General features: G+C 34.6%; 1 protein-coding gene across 5 annotated transcripts in view; it reads left to right on the plus strand.

Annotated features, from left to right (window-relative positions):
- Window positions 1-18062, plus strand: part of ERC1 (ELKS/RAB6-interacting/CAST family member 1) — an 805513-nt gene that overhangs the window by 430516 nt on the left and 356935 nt on the right. For all 5 annotated transcript variants that reach the window (XM_037845053.1, XM_037845055.1, XM_037845056.1 and 2 more), the window contains one exon: window positions 10971-11106. In XM_037845053.1, the coding sequence (XP_037700981.1) occupies window positions 10971-11106 (136 nt within the window). The remainder of the gene's footprint in view (window positions 1-10970; window positions 11107-18062) is intronic.

Below are 18062 nucleotides of genomic sequence, written 5' to 3' on the forward strand. Positions count from 1 at the left end.
TACAGTACCCTCAAGGTTTCTTCATCAACCCATTTTTTTTTTTAAAGACGGTTTTGTTAACATACCATTCATTCCATCCTAAGTAAACAATTGCTGGTTCCCTGTATAATCACGTATTTATGCATTCAGCACCGTCGCCACTATCTATATAAGGACATCTCCATTTCTTCCACAGAGAAGGAGGAAGAGTCAAAGAAGGTAGAGAGGCAAAAGAAAAAGAAAGAGATAGAGGGAAAAAAAATGACAGCTAGAAAGCAACAAAAGGAAAGATAGCATTAAACTAAAGTAGAATAAATGCCAGGAGTCCCATACCCTTCCCCTATGCTCCCCCGCCCCAATATGCCTTTAGCTTTGGTATATTGCCTTTGTTATATTAAAGGAAGCATAATACAATGTTTTTGTTAATTATAGTCTCTAGTTTGCATTGATTATATTTTCCCCTCAATCCCACCCTATTTTTAACACCTTGCAATGTTGACATTCATTTATTCTACCTCATATAAAAACATATTTATATCTTTTATTACAATGGTTCAGCACCCTAGGTTTCACTGAGTTATACAGTCCCAGTCTTTATCTTTTGTCTTTCGTTCTGGTGTCCCACATCGTCCTAACCTTCGTCTTTCAACCATGCTCACATCATCTTTGTTCAGTGTAGTTACATTGATGTGCTACTATCTCCCAAAATTTTTTTCCAAAGCTCTCACTCCTGTCTTTTCCTTTCTGTCTGTAGTGCTTCCTTTAGTGTTTCCTGTAGAGTAGGTATCTTGTTCACAAACTCTGTCATTGTCTGTCAGAGAATATTTTAAGCTCTCCCTCTTATTTGAAGGACAGTTTTGCTGAATATAGGATTCTTGGTTGGTGGTTTTTTCTCTTTCAGTATCTTAAATATATCACCCCACTTCCTTCTTGCCTCCTTGGTTTCTGTTGAGAAATCCGCACATAATCTTATCAAGCTTCCTTTGTATGTGATGAATCACTTTTCTCTTGCTGCTTTCAGGATTCTCTCTTTATCTTTGATGTTTGATAATCTGATTATTAAGTGTCTTGGCATAGGCCTATTCAGATCTATTCTGTTTGGGGTATGCTGTACTTGGATCCGTGATTTTATGTCTTTCATAAGAGATGGGAAATTTTCATTGATTATTTCCTCTATTATTTCTTATGCCCCTTTTCCCTTCTCTTCTCCTTCTGGGACACCAATGACATGTAGACTCCTGCATTTTGTTTTGTCCTTAAGTTCCCGGAGACATTGCCATATTTTTCCATTCTGTTCTCTATCTGTTCTTTTGTGTGTAGGCTTTCAGGTGCCTTGTTCTCCAGTTCCTCAGTGTTTTCTTCTGCCTCTTTAGAGCTGCTATTTTATGTTTCCATTGTGTCTTTCATCTCTTGTGTTGTGCCTTTCATATCCATAGATGCTGCCAGTTGTTTTTTCGAACTTTTGATTTCTACCTTATGTACGCCCAGTGTTTTCATTATATGCTTCATCTCTTTTACCTTATCTTCCCTAAACTTTTTAAATTGATTTAGTATTCATTTTTTAAATTCCTGTATCTCAGTTTAAGTGTAACTTTTTTCCTTTGACTGGGCCATAACTTCATTTTTCTTACAGTAGGTTGTAATTTTCTGTTGTCTAGGCATCTGGTTTCCTTGTTTACCTCCTTCAGGTTTTCCCTGACCAGAATGGGCTCAGGTTTTGGAAGGAGGCAATAGTATCAGGTCTTCCTGAGGGTGTGTCTTAGAAGATTGGTACACCCTGTGAGGCCTCAAGTCAGTATGCTTTTCCACCCAGCAGGTGGCACCTGTCAGCCTGTATTTCTTGACTGGTCTAAGGAGGTGTGGCCCATGGCTGTTTTCCCCCAGGCTCTGGGGTCTGGTTCTGAATGGAAGGCAGGTAGTAGAGCTGGGCCTCACCTTCTTCCTCTTAGGGAAAATACACCCCCTAGAGAGAGGTCATTTACATTTGAATAGTCTCTCTGCCTGTGCTATCTCCACCCTTGTCTGGGTCAGAGCACTGGGAACTGAAAATGGCTGAGGCTTTCTCCACTGAGCCAAAAAAGCGACACAAAGCCCCCTTCAGGGCCAGTCTGCGGCCACCCTCCAGCTCTCCAAGGTCAGTTGTCACCAAAAGCCTCTGTCTGCTTGTTGGGGATTCGTATCTTATATTGGACAGTCCACATTTGTTAATTAAAACCCCAATTGGAGCTCAGCTGTGGTATATTTGCTTGCTGGGAGAGTGCTGCTCTCTAGCACCACAAGGCTTTGCATTTCGGGCCATGGGGGAGGGGCTCCCACCTTGGATCTGCAGTTTTTACTTACAGATTTTATGCTGCAATCTCGGGCATTCCTCCCAATTCAGGTTGGTGTATGATGAGTGGACAGTCACGTTTGTCCCCCTGCAGTTATCATGAATTATTTCCTAGTTGTTCCCGGTTGTGTTTATTTGTTGTTCCAGTGGGACAAACAAGTTTCCACTCCTCTCTTGCTACCATCTTCTTCCATGTCTGTCAAGAGGTATTACTTTTGATGTTTTGGAATGTTAAACAAGGTATATTTCCCTCAGAGCCATGTTTTTGGTGATTTTATCAGCAGAGGGCATATGCTTAGTTTCCTTTTTATGTATTTGTTCAACAAATGTTAAATGAGTATACTGTGCTAGGAATTTTGAACTACAAAAGTATATCAGTCATGAACCTTGAACTCTAGGAAGGTATTTTCATAGGCATAGAAAGGCCTATACATGTACAGCTCATATAATGTAAGGAACTAATTAAGATATCATAGATATATTCATTTAAAGTTGTAATGAAATTGTCAATGTCAATACTAGTTATGACCTAACAGACAGATACTCCTAAATGTAAGTTTGGATTTGAAAAGATAGAAGGCTGAAGGCAGCAATAGCAAAGTAAATGGGGGCAGAACCTGCCAGGATAGCCTGTGGAGTAGAGCAGTGCATTCATATCACTTGGAGATTTGTTAAAATGCAGACTATGATTTGATAGTTGTGGTGTAAGCCCAAGACCCTGCAGTTCTAACAAGCTCCCAGGTAATGATGAAGCTGTGAATTCATGGATCACATTTTTTTAAAATTCAGTTTTATTAAGATATATTCACATACCATACAGTCATCCATGGTATACCATCCACTGTTCACAGTACTATCACATAGTTGTGCATTCATCATCCCAATCATTTTTTGAACATTTTTCATGGATCACATTTTGAATAGCAAGTTGCAGGACCACATGTTACAAAACCTCTTGTTCCAGAGACCAATAGAGATAAACTTTTGTTTCCTCTTCTGTCTTTACTTTTCTCTTTTCTTACCTTTTCATTATTTGTATCCATGTGAGACTGGAGAGAGTTAAATCTATTTGTGTATTTTAATTGGAACTAATTAATCAAAAATCTGATTTTCAAAGATTGGTTGTCAGTCACTCTCCTTTCTCCTCTTTTCCTGCTTGAGCAATGATAAAAATATATATAACTTTGAATTTAACTCAGTTTAATTCAGGTATAACAGCAGTCTGAGATAATTGTTGGAAAGCTCTACAAAGCCATTAAGTCCTTTTATTTCTTATAGCACGGTAAGGAGTAGTATGGAGTTACTAATTTATTTGGGTTTGCTTTGAACTCAACTTAAATATTGATCCATTTATAAGGGAAAGGAAGGAGATTTCACATTTCACAGACTTAACGTCTAGGAATATTTGTTCTTAAACATACATTTAAGTAACCTCCATATTCTCTAATAAAAAATGCATACACACACACACACATGCATTCAAGATATGCTCCCCTTTTTTACTTTCAACAAATATTTCAATGATACTGCATTGCATTCTATGATACATAACATAATGGTATTAACTGTGACCCCTTCCCTTCCCTTCCTTAATAAACAGTATTAAAAAGGACGTTAGTGAGACAAAAACGTCATTGTGTGTGTTCGTTCCCCCTGGTTAATTCCTAAATTCAGAACTCTATATGCATGAATGCTTGGTGTGTGGGATGGGAAAGAAACAGTAGGAGAGAAGTTGATTTCAATCCTTGCACAATTTTCTATACTTTTCTTTGTTGCCTTGCATGTAAAATAATTTATTTTTAGTTGTTCTTTAGTCTATAGAGTGAAAAAATAGATGTAGTAGCTGGAAAACCAAGGAGAAGAAAGGGAATTGAAACATTGAGAAGAAAATGAATTACGAATTGAAAAACTGAAGACCAAAAAAATAAGGGAACGTGAAATGTGTTGAAGTGGATTACTTTCCATTCAGTCCTATGTGGGTGGCTACCCTCTTTAGAGATGCAGTCATATTCATTTTTAATAACATAATTTTTTTTAAAGTAGAATTTTTTTGTCTTATGTAGAAATTTTAGAAACCAGGCAAAACTATAAAGGGGAAAATAAAAATATCCTTTTTATTTTTCTTTTAAATTTTTCATCTTTATCACACATGTGTGCACACACATACACATTTATATTTGGGATCGTGTTCTATATTCAGTTTGATATCCTGTACTTTTCCCTTAGCATTTTATCGTATGACTTTTGCAGTTGAAGGAGGGAACTTAGGTTTTATGCCTGATATTTTGAAGATCAAAATAAACATTGTTTTTTTTGTAAAAGCAAAAACACACAAGTGAGATGCTGGTCAGTGTTGAATGAGGGCAACAAATTTTGTTTTTATTCTCTTTTCTCAAACACAACTAAAAACACTCTGACCTAGTTCTGGGCCTGGGGGTAAAGTCAGGATAAAAGAAATCCCACATACTCTAAGATATAATTATGATAAAAAGTGCTAAGAGATATAATTGGCTTTGATTGGATCAAAAGTTTAGCCTATAATATCTGCCTTCTGACCAAAAAAGAGTCAAGTGGCTTTAATTAGGTTCCTTATTCCATGTGTCATGATGTCCCAAATAACCAGGCTGCTGCCATAGGCATCAGTGGTTGCCAGGCACCATCTGGAATAATACACAGATGCAAAGTAAAAGGAATTTATGCACCATTATAGTTTTTTTTTCTCTCTTTAAATGGCAAAATCTTTTGTATGTTGTAAGCCAATTTTATGAAGAATTTAATTTTGAGAAAGAGCTCTTTGGTTCTTGGAAACATTTTTATCCATTTCTATGTCTTTTTCTATGTCTTTTTCTAATGCAAAGATCCTAATTTCTTTTTTCCATTAGTTAATATGATTGGTAAAAGATTAATAAAAATAGAAACATTAACACAGAAAATTTGGTTGAGGAGAATCAAATATAAACATTACTTTCTTTTTATTTACTCTAATGGCAACTGGTTTTATTACGTCCGCTGTGGCTGAATCCTATAGACATCCAAGATAACAGAGAGTGGAGATTTGAAATGTGACTGTTGAATAGCTTATCAGTGTGGATTTTCATCAGCGAGTGGATTTTTTTCTTTCTATCCATGACATTTCACTGTTTGATCTTGAATAATTTCTTTTAAATTACATGCTTAAGAAGCATTTAGAAATTATCAATTTCTTTTCCTTCTTTTTTTTCCCTTTTGCATATAGTTAGAATCACATCCAAACTGCCCAAAAGAGAATGTATATTTTCAAAACCATAAAAAGAGGAATCTGCAGTTTTATTTTTGACAATCTGGTAAACTACATATTCTGAAAAACCTTCCTGAAACAAAATGGTAAAATTCCAGATTATTTTTTATTAATTTTGTAAGTGTATGGTTTATCTGGGAAGGGAGCAAAGAAGTCCATTGATATAAAAGTCAATCAAAATATAAAATAGGGTTTATCTCATGAAAAAGTCGGTTTAACATTATAAAATCTGTTAACATATTAAAGCATTAAAAGCATATGATAGTCTCAGTAGAATTCAAAAAAAGCAATAAGTATTCAATAAACTGAACATTTACTCTTTGTAATTTAACAACAGTAACTTTTGGGAAGACAAGGAATAGATATAGGGTTTCTACAAAAAAACAAACAAGAAACTAACAAAAAAACCTACAGCAAATATACTCAATGGTGAAATGTATAAAGCATTTTCTTTAGAATTAGGAGAATGTCAAAGATACCTAGTCTCACTATTTCTTTTCATCATGGTTCTGGAAGTCCAAGCAAATTAAATAAGGAAATAATGGAGTGTAACAAATGAAAACAAAATCATTATTTATGTATTACGTTATTGTCTTCATATACAACCCAAAAGGACTCAAAGAAAAATTATTTGAATTAACAGGAGCATTCACCAATTTTACCAGATGTAAAATGCATACCCAGAAATCGAGTGCATGTCTATATGCCAGCAAAAAAAGTTAGAAAATATAATTCTTAAAAAGATATTGTTACAGAAAGCAGCATAGTGGTTATCATGTGTTGGAGGGAGGGGATAATGGGGTGGAACTGCTTAGAAAATATAAGCCTTCCTTTTTACTGTGCTGAAGAATATTGTAGAACAATATGAATGTAGTAAATGACTATTGCACACTTTAAAATGGTTAATTTTGTGTCATGTAAATTTCACTCAATTAAAAAATATATATTGAATTAATTTCTTCAGGAAAAGTTCATTGGTGCATGGAACCATTAAATGAAAAGTTGATGAAAGGGGAGCTTTATACAGAGGAGACCAGGGTGTCAGTACCTTAACTCACTAATGAATGTTAGCCTCACCCAGAGTGGGAAAATCAGACATTATGTGCATTCTGATGTGAGGCAATGTGAAGTATACAGCATTTATTTATTAGTCTTGCCCAAAAAGTTGAAGTTGAATATAATCAGCCTTTAAGTATAACGTTCTGTACCCACCCCCACCCCTCAAAAAAGAGAGAGAGAAGATTAAAAAAAGAAAGAAAAGAAAAGAAAAACAGGAGATAGAGAAACAAGTTAAATGACATCTGAGGAAGCAAACAGATAAGCTAGAATGTGGGTCATTTTCTAGAACAGCTGACTCAAAGAGGAGGTGAGGGACTTCTCTAGTAGTAGAGGTTTGAGGGATCTAAGAAACACCACGTGTGGACCTTTTTTGGCTTCTGACTCAGACAGGCCAATAAAAAACTTTTTTGAGACAACTGGTGAAATTTGAATATGAGCTGGATATTAGATAATACCAAGGAATTATTGTTAATATTAAGAGTAATAGTTGCATTGTTAAATAAAAAGCACATGGCGGGGGGGTGTAGGGTGTAATGACATCATTTGTAGAATTTACAATGATAACAAAACATATAAGGTGCCTAGGAATAAATGTCACAAAATAAATGCAGGTCTTTTATGGAGAAAATTCTATCACTTTGTTGAAAGCCTTTTCAGGAGACCTAAACAAACGGAGAGAAATACTTTGTTAATGAATTGAGAGATTCAATAGCATTACTTAAATTGGTACATAGATTCAGTGCAGTTCCAGTCAACATTCTAAAAGGTTGTTGTTGGATTTTTTTTTTCATTCATTCATTTTTATTCTGGTAATGTGTATATAACATAAATTTGCCATTTTAACCATTGTTAAGTGTACAATTCGGGGAATTAATTACACTTATAATGTCATTCAGGCTTTCTTTCTTTTTTAATAATTCTATGGATTTTTAAAATTTCTATTCTGGTAACACATATAGAACCTAAAACTTCTGATTTTATCCACTTTCAGATATACATGTCAGTGGCGTTAATTACATTCACACATGTTGTGCCACCATCCTACCATCCATGACCAAAACTCTTCCAATCACCCCAAACGGAAACTCTGTGCTCATTGAGGATTAACTCCCCTTTCCCTACCCCCACCCTAGGCCACTGATAACCATATTCTATTGTTAGACTTAATGAATCTGTATATTTTAATCACTTTTATCAGTGAGATCATATGCTATTTTTCCTTTCATGTCTAGCTTATTTCGCTCTACATGATGTCCTCAAGGTTCATCCATGATGTCACATGCATTAGAACTTCATTCCTTTTTATGGCTGAATAAAATCCTTTGTATGGATATACCACCATCTATTTATGCGTTCTTCTGTTGCTGGACACTTGAGTTGTTTCCGTCTTTTGGCAATTGTGAATAATGCCGTTAATAAACATTGGTGTGCAAACATCTGTTCAAGTACCACCTTCAATTCTTTGAGCATATATACCTAGAAGTGGGATAGCCGGGTCATATGGCAATTCTACATGTAACTTTCTAAAAAACTGCCTAACTGTTTTCCACAGTGGCTGCACCATTTTACATTCCCAACAAGAATATATGAAGGTTCCTACTTCTCCACATTTTTTCCAATACTTGTTCTTTTCTGTTTTTTTTTTTTTTTTTTTTTAATAGTAGTCCTTCTAGTGGGTGTGAAAAGGTATCTCGTTGTGATTTGCATTTCCCTGATGGCTAATGATGTTGAGCATCTTTTTGTATATCTTCCTTGGAGAAATGTTTATTGAAGTCCTTTGCCCATTTAGGTTGTTGTCTTTTGTTGTTGAGTTGTAGGGGTTCTTTATATATTCTGGATATTAAACCCTTATCAGATATATGGATTCCACATATTTTCTCCTCTTCTGTATGTTGTCTTACTACTTTTTTGATACAGTCTTTGATGCACGGAAGTTTTTAATTTTGATGAAATCCCATCCATCTGTTTTTCTTTTGTTACTCAAGCTTTTGGTGTATAGTCTAAGAAACTATTGCCTAACAAAAGGTCCTGAAGATGTCTCCCTTTGTTTTCTTCTAGGAGAGCTATAGTTTTGGTTCTTATATTTAGGACTTTGTCCATTTTTAGTTAATTTTTGTAGGTGGTGTGGGTTAGAGGTCTACCTTCATTCTTTTGCAAATGGACACCTAGTTCTCCCATCATCATTTGTTGAAGAGAATATTCTTTCCCAATTGAGTGGGCTTGGCAGCCTTCTTTGAGGAAGGGCCAGTGGCATCTGAGGTTCCTTTGTCAAATGGGAAGGCACATGGTGACGTCTGCTTGTCCTTCTTCTCCTGGGTTCTGGTTTCAAAATGATTTCTCCAAAATGTCTCTGTTAGCTTCTCTTAGCTCTCTCCAAAATGTCTGTTGTTGGATTTTTGTTACTTTTGTTTGTTTGGTGGAACTTGACGGATTGGTTCTGAAATTTATATGAGAAATGTAAAGGGCCAAGAATATTTAAAATAGGCCTAAAGAAGAACAAGATAGGTGAGCTTGACTTACTAGATAATTAAGACCTCTTCAAAAGGTATAATAATTAAGATAGTATAGCAATGGCACAGAAATGGACAAACATACAAGTGAAACAAAGTAGAGAGCCACAAAACAGGCACATGTATACATATATAGAAACTTTATATGTGACAGAAGTGGCAGTGTTCAAAATACAGCTGGGACAATTAGTTACCCATGTATGTAAAAAATGAAATTTTATTCCTATCTCATATTCCTACTCAAAAAGGAAAATTATGTCTTTACCTTACACCATACACAAGGTCAGTTTCAGCAAGTTAATGATTTCAATGTGAAAGATTAAGTTATAGAATATTTAGGAAAATATCTTTATGAATGTAGGATTGGGGAAGATTTTGTGAAAAAGTCACACAGTTACATTTCATAAAGGAGAAGATTGGCATATTTGAAACAATTAAAATTTTTAGATTCTATAAATGAAAAGATACCATAAATCAAAGAAATAAGTTACATATTAGAAGAAAATATTTGCTTTACATGTAACAGATGAAAGAGTATTATTGAGAATATATAAATAATACCTTCAAGTTAATAAGTAAAAGATATCCTAATTGAAAAATAGACAAAACACATAAATAGTAGTTTCACATCAGTGTAAGCAGGAATGACCAAATACAATGTGAAAAAATATTCAGCTTCAGTAGTCAGGGGTTGAACTTTAAAACTACGAGATCCTATTTTATATTTACCAGATTGGCAACATTAAGAAAGTCTGATAGTATCAAGTGTTAGTGAAGATGTGGAGAAAGTGATGGACGCTGTTATGTACTACTAGCAAGAGTATAAATCAATACAACTTCTTGAAAAATAATTAGTAAAGTTGAACATGTGCCTATTGCATGGCATAGCAATTCAGTTTCTAGACCTATACCCTGGAGAAACTCTTACACAGGTATAACAGAATGTACCTAGCAGCATTGTTTGTAATAGCAAGAAAATGAAAACAATGTAATTGTCCATCATCGTGGGAAGAAGTTAAAACAATTGCCCTATATTATGCTACAATGCAGTGAAAATGGATTAAAAAAACTCACTACACTATTCTCATTGACCAGTATGATTTTCAAAATATGTTGGAAGGAAAGAATTAATCAACTTTATATATAAAGTTCAAAAACATGCAAAACTTAATGGAGAATCTCTCTGTATAATAAAACTATAATAAAAGCAAGGGGATTTTTTTTGTACACACAAAATTCAAGATAGAAGTTTCTCAGTGGGTGGGCAGTTCTGGGATAGTATAGGTAGAGGTACATAGGGAACATCAGAAGTGGCTTTAATGTTCTATTTTTTAAGTTAGGTTCCCAGATCTTTGTATCATTATTGTTGTTCTTTGTATCTTATATATACATCATGTATAGCTTTTTGAGTGTTTGAAATATTTAATAATAGTAAAATTAGAGTTGTATTACAAACCCTTTCTTAATCAGCTATTATAATATTTCATGGCATTCTTGTCAGAAGACTGTTTCCATATTTCCAACGTAAATTTCTGAATTGTTTCTTTTTTCTGTCATTTCAAAGTAACCCATGGTTTTCTTGTTTTAGGATTTCACAAAGTGCATGCTGAAACATTCTTTAGAGGAAAACCGAAACATCATTATAAACAATTTGCTGTCATTGGTAGGAAGGAATTTTGAAGCATTGAAGTTTTGCAGCAGAAATGCTTTGTTGGCTTTCAACTCTTCCTTGGTGTTAGTGGTGTAAGTCTGTAAATAAATGTATTCTTTTCTGTACTTATATATAAAAAGCTTGATTTTTCCCCCCTATCAATAGGCAAGTGAAAGACCAGAATAAGAAGTTAGCAAATCTGAAGCACAAGGAACAGGTGGAAAAAAAGAAGAGTGCACAGATGCTAGAGGAGGCTCGGCGGAGGGAGGACAATCTCAATGACAGCTCTCAACAACTACAGGTTAGAACACAAGGAGAATCTGAAAGGATCGGGCAAAGAGATTTGATTCCTAATTGCATGTTTTTCTCTCTTCATCTTTATCCTCCTCTTTTTTCTCTTTCTAACCCTGCTTGCTGCCTTCCTCCCAGACCAACTGTTTAGCAATAAAGGAATGGCTTTAAATAGAAAAGGCAAGTTTTATTCCACAGCTTTTTGGGAAGACACCTCAGCATAGGAGAAAGTTCATCTTGCTTCAAGTTGATCACACTTAACTTGGTAAGTTTTATACCAGAGTGAGTTCTGTTGAGCTTCAGGTGGTCAGTATAATTGTTTGCCATTTCCATTCATTAAAGTGTATTGTTAATATGTATTTATCTTATTTCCTTCCTAGTCTTCCTTTCTCTTTTCCTTCTACCTTTCTTCCTCTTTTTATCTCTCCTTCCTTTCCTCTCTTAAAACATTCATTTGGAGAGAATACTTCATGGTAATACAGGGCATATAAACTTTATTTTTTCCTCTTCATGGAGTGATAATTGATGTGTCAACATAAATTATTTGCAGATTATGTTAAACAGATGCAATAACAGTAGTGGCAGCTATCATATGATAAGAAGTGCCAATTAGGTGCCCTGTATTTGAAACTAACCCTCACAACAATCCAGTGAGTGCTAATTCTCCACATTTTGCAGATGAGGACATATGCTCAGAGACATTGAATGACTCTTACAAATCTGTACAACTTTCTAAGTGGCTAAGCCATGATTTTAACAGAGACTTTCTAGATCTATCACCTGTCCTCTTTGTCTTGACCATAATACTTGATAATAAAGGCTTAAGTTTTTGAGGACAATACCATAAACTTGCTGGAATCCTCTGATACTCATACTAAGGATGCTAAGGGAATGCTAAATTATTTTCCTCTCATTAAAACTTCTAATTGGGTATGCTATGGTGCATGTGTCACAATTGCATAATCAAGGAATCATTAATAGAGAAATGTGGAGGAATTATCCAGAGGCTGTTTTTAGGCTTTACAGCAAATTCATTTCAGATGTGAAAAATTTCTTCCTTTTAGTTTCTTCTTTCATTCCTCTTCTATATTACTTTTTTCTGATTATAAAACACATACTCCTTATAGACACAGTTTAAACTTCCTCATATGCACCAACTTTTTGTAAAAAGCAGCCTTGTCAATAATAGTTGACAATTTTCTCTTCCTCTCGCTTCTACTTCTTTTTTTCCTAATCTGATGAGTGAAAAATATTTTTTTGTTTTAATTTATATTTTTCTATTACCAATGAGTTTGAGTACTTTTTCATGTCTTGAATTTTCAATTTTTTCAAATTCAAATTGAATTTTCAGTTGAAATTCAAGTCTCTCTCTTTTCCCTGGCAACTTTTTACCGTGGGTTTTTTGCTTAGCGTGTCCTCATTTTGAGAGCATATAAATATTTACCTATAAATAATTTTAAGTTCTGTGCTTCCATTTTTACTTTCACTTTTTAAAATTCACCTAGAATTTATCTTAAAATTATTTTAGATAATTATGTGTTGTGATCGTGTCATTTTCCTTTATAGTTAACAATTTCACTATAATTTTTACAATAAATTATTTCATTGCTCACAAATTTGAATTGGCATTTTTATAGCTTACGAAACTGTTTAGTAATTCAACTCTTTCTAGGATTTCAGTTCCATACAGCTTCATGCCCTAGGACCATATTGTCTTTTAATTATAGAAAATATTTTATTTTATGGTAAGGCAAGCCCTTCTTTATGTTAGCCACTTAACTGTTTCATTTGTCTATTGTTTCTCCCCCATTTAATGTGTTTTCTATTACCAGTCTGTCTCTTTGTAAACCAAAAGGTGCCCTTCTAATCTTCTGTCATTTGTTATGATGATAACCTCTCAACAGTGTTTTTATATGTAATCTCTTGTTTTCTATTTGTATAAATGAGAATAAGTAAGACAGATTTTATTATTTATTTAATTTACATATAAAGAAAATTTATTTGGAGTTTGGATAAGTGACTTTTCCAAGGTGTTTCAGTTAAGTGATTGATATTAGAGTTATGAAAATGTTAGCCGATGGCCATATGCCTTTCATGGATGAACTGTATTTCAGGGAAATAAAGTAATTAATGGTGATAATTTCTTCTTTATCAAAGAATTTCAGTTAATAAATACAGAAGGATTGATAGAATTCAGAAAATTACCACTTTACAATCATTAAATAAACAGTGGATTTAGGCAACAGTCATCCATTTCATCTAAAATAATTAGACGAAATGTTGATGGGGAACTTCATAATGGATGGAACAGTTTGATATCACCTCAACACATTAATAATTCTTTAAAAATGGAGACAATCAGACTATTTGAGCCTCCTGCTGTGATGCATTGGGGAGTACACAGTACATGTCAAAAGAGTCAAATCTAAGTCTGATCAAAAATTTTAAAGAAAGGATATAAGATAGAGGAATATTTCAGATACCGTGGAAATGCTATCAGCCAAGCCCAGATTATGGGTAATTCTACATGATAAATGATTGATTTTTTTCAACTGATAAATGGCAAAGGAGAAAAGGCAGAGAGATAGGTACAATAGATAATTTTTAAATTATGAAACATATAATTTCAAATGAATGCAATGTTTATTACTTGTTGGCTCCTGACTTGAATAGACCAACTGTAAAAAGACATTTATGTGTCAATTGGGGTGATATGAACATTTATGGAATATCAAATGTTAAGAAGGTTTTTTTTTTTCATTATTGTGTTGTTTTATGTTATCAATTAGAGGTAATACTAATTCATAATTTGTCTAGAATTTTTAAAATTCCAGTGGTAGTGTGGGTGGGGCATATAATTGATGAAACTACTGACCATTTTTTGGTAATTATTGAAGCTGAGCGATAGTAGCATGGAATTCATTATTAATGTCCTCTCTGTATTTTTTTTTGTATTTGTGAAAATTTCCCTAATATGCTAAAAAATAAAACTACCATTTGATCTCTTGAATCTGTTTTCATATATCTAAGATAAGTTATAAGACAGATTAGACCACATGGACTTTAGTGTGTCCTTCAATTCTAAATTAACCTGTTTAAACATATTGTTACCATAGCCTTGAAATGGACTCCTTGATTCTAGCTTTGTTTCTTACCCACACTCCTTATTTGTGTTTGGCCTCCCTTCCTTGAGAAATATTTTGTTTTGTATTTTTCAAATAACACCTTATTTCATACTTTAGTTTTTCTTGGAGTTGGTTTCTTCACTTTTTTTTTTTTTAAATGTAATTTTATTGAGATATAATCACATAACATACAATCATTCAAAGTGTACAATCAGTTGCTCACAGTATTGTCATATAGTTGTGCTTTCATCACCACAATCAAAGTGAACACATTCATTACTCCAAAAAATAAAATTAAAATTAAAATAAAAAAGAACATCCAAAACATCTCATTCCTCTCCTCTCTCCACTGTTCATTTACCTTTTTTTTTTTTAATCTTCATTTTATTGAGATATATTCACATACCACGCAGTCATACAAAACAAATCGTACTTTCGATTGTTTACAGTACCATTACATAGTGGTACATTCATCACCCAAATCAATCCCTGACACCTTCATTAGCACACACACAAAAATAACAAGAATAATAATTAGAGTGAAAAAGAGCAATTGAAGTAAAAAAGAACACTGGGTACCTTTGTCTGTTTGTTTCCTTCCCCTATTTTTCTACTCATCCATCCATAAACTAGACAAAGTGGAGTGTGGTCCTTATGGCTTTCCCAATCCCATTGTCACCCCTCATAAGCTACATTTTTATACAACTGTCTTCGAGATTCATGGGTTCTGGGTTGTAGTTTGATAGTTTCAGGTATCCACCACCAGCTACCCCAATTCTTTAGAACCTAAAAAGGGTTGTCTAAAGTGTGCATAAGAGTGCCCACCAGAGTGACCTCTCGGCTCCTTTTGGAATCTCTCTGCCACTGAAGCTTATTTCATTTCCTTTAACATCCCCCTTTTGGTCAAGAAGATGTTCTCCGTCCCACGATGCCAGGTCTACATTCTTCCGCGGGAGTCATATTCCACGTTGCCAGGGAGATTCACTCCCCTGGGTGTCTGATCCCACGTAGGGGGGAGGGCAGTGATTTCACCTTTCAAGTTGGCTTAGCTAGAGAGACAGGGCCACATCTGAGCAACAAAGAGGCATTCGGGAGGAGGCTCTTAGGCACAACCATAGGGAGGCCTAGCCTCTCCTTTGCAGCAACCGTCTTCCCAAGGGTAAAACCTGTGGTAGAGGGCTCAGCCCATCAAACCACCAGTCCCCTATGTCTGTGGTCATGTTAGCAACCATGGAGGTGGGGTAGGCGAATACCCCTGCATTCTCCACAGGCTCCTCAAGAGGGCACTGCATCTTTTTTTTTTTCCTTGTTTTTCTTTATTTTTTTTTTTAACTTTCCCTTCTTTTTTAAATCAACTGTATGAAAAAAAAGTTAAAAAGGAAACAAACATACAATAAAAGAACATTTCAAAGAGACCATAACAAGGGAGTAAGAAAAAGACAACTAACCTAAGATAACTGCTTAACTTCCAACATGTTCCTACTTTACCCCAAGAAAGTTACATAATATAGCAACATTTCTGTGAACTTGTTCCTACTACATCCATCAGAAATCAACAGACCATAGTCATTCCTGGGCATCCCCAGAACGTTAAATAGCTTATCTGTTCTTCCTGGATTATTGTTCCCCCTTCCTTAATTACTCTCTATTGCTAGTTCCCCTACATTCTACATTATAAACCATTTGTTTTACATTTTTCAAAGTTCACATTAGTGGTAGCATATAATATTTCTCTTTTTGTGCCTGGCTTATTTCGCTCAGCATTATGTCTTCAAGGTTCATCCATGTTGTCATATGTTTCACGAGATCGTTCCTTCTTACTGCCGCGTAGTATTCCATCGTGTGTATATACCACATTTTATTTATCCACTCATCTGTTGAAGGACATTTGGGTTGTTTCCATCTCTTGGCAATTGTGAATAATGCTGCTATGAACATTGGCGTGCAGATATCTGTTCGTGTCACTGCTTTCCGATCTTCCGGGTATATACCGAGAAGTGCAATCGCTGGATCGAATGGTAACTCTATATCTAGTTTTCTAAGGAACTGCCAGACTGACTTCCAGAGTGGCTGAACCATTATACAGTCCCACCAACAATGAATAAGAGTTCCAATTTCTCCATATCCCCTCCAGCATTTGTAGTTTCCTGTTTGTTTAATGGCAGCCATTCTAATCAGTGTTAGATCGTATCTCATTGTGGTCTTAATTTGCATCTCTCTAATAGCTAGTGAAGCTGAACATTTTTTCATGTGTTTCTTGGCCATTTGTATTTCCTCTTCAGAGAACTGTCTTTTCATATCTTTTGCCCATTTTATAATTGGGCTGTCTGTACTATTGTCATTGAGTTGTAGGATTTCTTTGTATATGCAAGATATCAGTCTTTTGTCAGATACATGGTTTCCAAAAATTTTTTCCCATTGAGTTGGCTGCCTCTTTACCTTTTTGAGAAATTCCTTTGAGGTGCAGAAACTTTTAAGCTTGAGGAGTTCCCATTTATCTATTTTCTCTTTTGTTGCTTGTGCTTTGGGTGTAAAGTCTAGGAAGTGGCCGCCTAATACAAGGTCTTGAAGATGTTTTCCTCCATTATCTTCTAGGAGTTTTATGGTACTTTCTTTTATATTGAGATCTTTGGTCCATTTTGAGTTAAGTTTTGTGTAGGGGGTGAGGTAGGGGTCCTCTTTCATTCTTTTGGATATGGATATCCAACTCTCCCAGCCCCATTTGTTGAAAAGACCATTATGACTCAGTTCAGTGACTTTGGGGGCCTCATCAAAGATCAGTCGGCCATAGATCTGAGGGTCTATCTCCGAATTCTCAATTCGATTCCATTGATCTATATGTCTATCTTTGTGCCAGTACCATGCTGTTTTGGCAACTGTGGCTTTATAATAAGCTTCAAAGTCAGGGAGTGTAAGTCCTCCCACTTCGTTTTTCTTTTTTAGAGTGTCTTTAGCAATTCGAGGCATCTTCCCTTTCCAAATAAATTTGATAACTAGCTTTTCCAAGTCTGCAAAGTAGGTTGTTGGAATTTTGATTGGGATTGCATTGAATCTGTAGATGAGTTTGGGTAGAATTGACATCTTAATGACATTTAGTCTTCCTATCCATGAACATGGAATATTTTTCCATCTTTTAAGGTCCCCTTCTATTTCTTTTAGTAGAGTTATGTAGTTTCTTCACTTTTTTTTAAACTCAGGTCATCTGTCTTTACTTTTACTGTTTAAAAATGACAGTTCTTAATTAATATACTAGGAAAATTAATCCATAAAATTGAAGTTTGCTTACATCCTTCAAATTTTGTTCTGAACTTTAATTTTACTCATTTGTAACAGTAACATATGCACTATTTAGCATGCTGCTTTTTAAATGCTTAACATTATGCCATTTAAACATTCCCATGAATTATGTATCTTCATAATTCTATGTATACTTATTTTCAATTGAATCCAAAGTTTCTTAGCTTTATAGTTGTTCCTCTTTTGTTGGACATTTTGTTTATTTCCAATTTTCACTGAACAAATTTGTACCAATAATTTTTTCCCCAGTTGGGTGATTTCCTTTGGGCATTTCTCAAAGCAAAATTATTGGGTCAAAGTAAATGAAGTGTTGCAGATTTTCCCAAATTTCTATTCAGAAAGGCTGAGCCAATTTATAATACCTTTAATAATATTTTAGCAACCATTTTTCTCCACAGTCATTTTGATTCTATTTAATTTTTGTTGCTCATTTTATATATGCATGATGGTATCTTCAAGCTTTTTATGTTTGTTTAATGAAGCTGTGCATTCTTCCAGATGATTTATTATCAGACATTTCCTACATATCAAATTTTAATTATAT

The sequence above is a fragment of the Choloepus didactylus genome, chromosome 8 (genome assembly GCF_015220235.1).
Source record: "Choloepus didactylus isolate mChoDid1 chromosome 8, mChoDid1.pri, whole genome shotgun sequence".
Classification (NCBI taxonomy): domain Eukaryota; kingdom Metazoa; phylum Chordata; class Mammalia; order Pilosa; family Megalonychidae; genus Choloepus; species Choloepus didactylus.